Source organism: Mus caroli, chromosome 8 (genome assembly GCF_900094665.2).
Source record: "Mus caroli chromosome 8, CAROLI_EIJ_v1.1, whole genome shotgun sequence".
Lineage (NCBI taxonomy): Eukaryota > Metazoa > Chordata > Mammalia > Rodentia > Muridae > Mus > Mus caroli.
Genome location: NC_034577.1, coordinates 108735116 through 108739502, shown reverse-complemented (window position 1 = coordinate 108739502; position 4387 = coordinate 108735116). Strand labels below are relative to the sequence as shown.

The window sequence follows — 4387 nt, the reverse complement described above, 5'->3', positions numbered from 1 at the left end:
TGTGTGTGTGTGTGTGTGTGTGTGTGTGTGTGTGTGTGTGTATGTGTATGTGTATGGCAGAGGGCTCTGTTGGAGGCCATTCCACAGAGCCCCAGGCCAGCATGGGTTCCTGAGAGGGCTAAGCAAGCCTAAATTCTTGTCCCCCAGCTGAGTTGCCCTACTTACCACCAGCTTGTCCTTGAGAAACTTGATGCCGCTCACTTTGAAGTTGACCAGTGGCAAGATGGTCTTCAGCTCCCGGAGGCTGATGCTGCAAAGACGGAAATCTCAATCCCAACAGCCTCAGGGTGGCCAGAGTGGGAAGCATTGTACAGCTCTACCAACCCTCACCTTGGCACCCCTCCATGAAAAAACCAACTAGAAGCAAGACCCTTTGAGCCAGAGGAAAGGAACAGCCTGATGGTGGAGGCTGGTCCCTACCCCCTCAGCGATGGTGGTAGACATGGGTCACGTGGGAGATGGCTCTGGAAGCCAGTGCTGTGGGAGACCCAATGGGGTTTGTAGAACACTGCAAGCCTCGGGCACCCGAAGAGTCTCGGAAACATGCTCATGTGGTTTTAAAGCAGTGTGAACCAGAGAGGGGCAGATGGGAAGGCATGTGGTACCTGCTATGTGCCAGGTGCTTGGTGTCAGCTAAGCCATGGCACTTCTCCACCCTACTCCCATGTATCTATGCACACACACAGCACCAAGCTCTAGCCTCAGGGTTCAGAATGGGTGGAGGCTGCGGCTGGACCCAGGGCAGCCTAGATCCTAACCAAATCCCACAACAGTCATCAAGCCAGAACAGGTGGTATCAGAATTTTCCAGGAGCTACTCCTGAGCTTCTGTAAGCTTCTAGAGAAGAGGAGAGTAAGGGTCAAAAAAGGGGACAACTCTTTCCGCCATCTTGGCGCCTGTGGAGGCCTGCTGGGAACAGGACTTCTAACAGCAAGTATGTCTGGAAGGCTGTGGTGCAAGGCCATTTTTGTTGGCTACAAGCGAGGTCTCCGGAACCAAAGAGAGCACACGGCTCTTCTTAAAATTGAAGGCGTTTATGCCTGAGATGAAGCGGAGTTCTACTTAGGCAAGAGATGTGCTTATGTGTATAAAGCAAAAAACAATACAGTGACTCCTGGAGGCAAACCAAACAAAACCAGAGTGATCTGGAGAAAAGTAACTCAGGCCCACGGAAACAGCGGTATGGTTCGTGCCAAATTCCGAAGCAACCTTCCTGCAAAGGCCATTGGACACAGAATCTGTGTGATGCTGTACCCATCCCGGATTTAAACTAATGGAGAGTAAATAAATAAAAGTAGATTTGTGCTCTTGTTTTTTTTGTTTTTTTGTTTTTCAAAAAAAGTGGGGGGGGACAAAGGGAACAATGAAGCAGATGCTAATGAAACCCATCAGGTTTAGGGGTCTGCTCCCCAAGGTCCAGTTACAGACTCCCCAGCTTCAAAAGCCTCCCAAGGCAGCCCTTGGGGCCACTGCCACCTCCACGGAGGAAACCGAAGCTCAGAGAAGCCTGCTGTGTGAGCAAGGTTAGACTAGACTTACTTCAGTCTCACCCAGAACAACCACATTCCAAAGACCTTCAGAAGACACCAGAAATAAGGGGGCCAGATGGGTCACAGGTAAGAGACTCGGGTCCTTCTAGCCAAAGATCCAAGCATCCGGCAGAGTTAGGAAAGGGCACATGCTCAGAAAGAACCCTGCCTCAGGTATGGGCAGAAATACGCCGTGTCTCCACACTTATCAACCTGGCCTTTGTCATCATCAGAGAAGAGCCGCGTGTATGACTCCACACACTACAGCAGTCACATCCAGCCTTCTTGCCCCCTTGCCCTCCCACAGCAGCACAAAGAGCATTCAAGGTTCCTGTGGAGGGCATGAGGCCCTTGTGCTTACAGATAAGCACTAGGGAATCCAGGGATGTTAAAATCATGGGGTAGGCCCTTCAAGGGAAGAGATGAACAACCTGTTCTCTGCCCAGAGGGCTGAGAATGGTGATAGCCTGGTGACCTCAGACCTGGCTCCCCAGACACTTAGGTTTATCTCAGCCATCCTACCGAGGCCCTTATGTTAAGCATTGTCTCCCGATCTACAAAGTCCATCTCTATGGAAGGGTTCACACAGACTTTAACAAAGAAGTGTCAATGCAGTCATGCCTTAAGCTTTATTGTACAGAAGGGATTGAGTTGATCATCACCCAAGAATCTTTTTTTCCCAAACTGTGCTGTACTTAAACGTGTGTGAAAGAAACTGCCCGGTGTCAGACACTCAAAACTTGAACCAACATTCTCTTAGTGAGCTGTGCTGAGCTGACCTTCTTCCTACTTGCCTCCCTCAGAGCAACATTCTGCTGGCTCTGATGTTTACAGGAGCACCCACAGGCTCCCAACACTGGGCCAAGAGGTCTGGCTATGCAGAGATGCCAGCAGACTACAGAAGGTGCCTCAGAAGGTGACATTCTTCTTGTGCCACATGGCAAGACACGGGAGAGAGAGATTGAAAACGTGGGGATGGGGGCTGGAGAGATGGCTCAGCGGTTAAGAGAACTGACTGTTCTTCTAGAGGTCCTGAGTTCAGTTCCCAGCAACCACATGGTGGCTCACAACCATCTGTAATGAGATCTGACGCCCTCTTCTGGTGCGTCTGAAGACAGTTACAGTGTACTTAGATATAATAATATAAATAAATTTTAGAAAAGACAAAATCAGAGGCCCTAGGAGCCCAGGCTGCACCAGTAAAGGAAATGCCCCCATCTGGAAACTGAGAGTAAGAAAGAGGGGACCCAAGAGCCAATGCAGCTACTTAGCAATTGAGTAATGGAGCAGGCGCAGGAGTCAAGAGCATCTGAGATGCTGAACCCATGTACTCCAACCAGACACCCAACCAAAGGCACCGCAGAAGCAGGGACAAAAGGGCTACTTCAGGTTCTCCATGATAGGAACAACTGAATCCCCTCCCAGAACTCTCTCCTCACTCACATCTCTAGAAACACACACCTAACGGGAGTACTCCCCAGCAACTGGAGGGAAGGAAGTCAGTAGCTCTTAGCCACACCTGCCTCATAAGATGGAGAGTACCTTACTTACAGGCCCATCCTGTGGCAGGGGGCCCCAGGACCAGGTGACAGGTCCAAGCTAGAAAGCAGATTTGACTCTCTGGATCTTCATTCCAGAGAGCTGATGGGCAGTGTCAGAACTCCACACCCACACCCACCTCCACCCCCACGTCTGATCCCACCCCGGAAGCAAGAGCCAGTCCTGTTGCCTGCACACCCTGTGCCTCTTCATAGTCCCCAGCATCAGCTTCCTGGACACAAATCAGAAACTCAGATCCCATCCTAGGGCTCAACCAGAAACCAGGCTGATCTCTTTTGTGAATGACAACCAAAAACCAACTTCTCCCAAGGGGCAGCTGACACCTGTCTTTCATACAGACATCATCAACCAATCACCATAAAGCCTGGCTGGGTCCTGGGTGCCTTCAAGGTTACACCCATCACCAGAGGAGCCCCTGAAACCTGCCTGCTTAGAAAAAAAAAAGCCCACTCTCACCCATAGCTATTTATAATAAAAGCAACAATAAATATTTAATGTAGAATGTTTTCTGTAAGCCAGGTCCTATCTAGGCACTTTACAGCGTGACCTCACTGAATCCCACAAGCCGGCATCCAGCCAGGATGCAAGATAGAGAGCAACATCAGGGCTCTTTGTAGACAGGGAAACTGAGAAATAATCAATTGTCCCAAATATCATACAAGCAGTGTTGCAGCTTCTCTTTCTGTCTGGCTGTGTCTCCCCCTCCCTCTCTCCCCCTCTCTCCCTATTCCCGTGTGTGTGTGTGTGTGTGTGTGTGGGTGTGTGTGTGTGTGTGTTGGGACAGGCTCTCACCATGTAGTCCTCAGCATCTGAGGGCAAAGATGACAGGTGTGTGCCTCCAAACAGGGTTAACCTCACAAAGCTTTCTAGAGCAGTGCTTATGTTCTCTATTGGTGCTGGTTGGCACACCAGCAGCCAACCCCACACAGCTACTGTGGTGGGTGAACTGGGCCACACACTGTATCTGTCACTGGCCTATGCACTCAGCAACCCCTACATTCACTGTGTAGATCAAGGGCCCTGCTACTTGCAGCTGTTTAGGGACCACTACTTCCCAAGGATTAGCCAAAATGCACATTCTTCAGGGACTGGACCCCCACATTTAAACTGGCAGAGGAGGAGGAAGAGGGCTGCTTCACCATACCCTCAGGAAGTGAGAATTCATTTCCCTTGAGAATTATTTCTCAACCCTGGGCTACATAGTGAAACATTGTCTCAAACGACATTGCTGGGACTGGAGAAGTTACATTGGCTCCTCTTTTCAAAAGACCTGGGGGGAGCCGGGCGTGGTGGCGCAC

General features: G+C 50.4%; 1 protein-coding gene and 1 pseudogene across 7 annotated transcripts in view; one reads left to right on the top strand and one right to left on the bottom strand.

Annotated features, from left to right (window-relative positions):
- The window catches only part of Plcg2 (phospholipase C gamma 2), a 136277-nt gene that overhangs the window by 68778 nt on the left and 63112 nt on the right, over nt 1–4387 (bottom strand). For all 7 annotated transcript variants that reach the window (XM_021170477.2, XM_029480946.1, XM_021170482.1 and 4 more), the window contains one exon: nt 166–250. In XM_021170477.2, the coding sequence (XP_021026136.1) occupies nt 166–250 (85 nt within the window). The remainder of the gene's footprint in view (nt 1–165; nt 251–4387) is intronic.
- On the top strand, nt 884–1322 carry LOC110300337 (annotated as a pseudogene).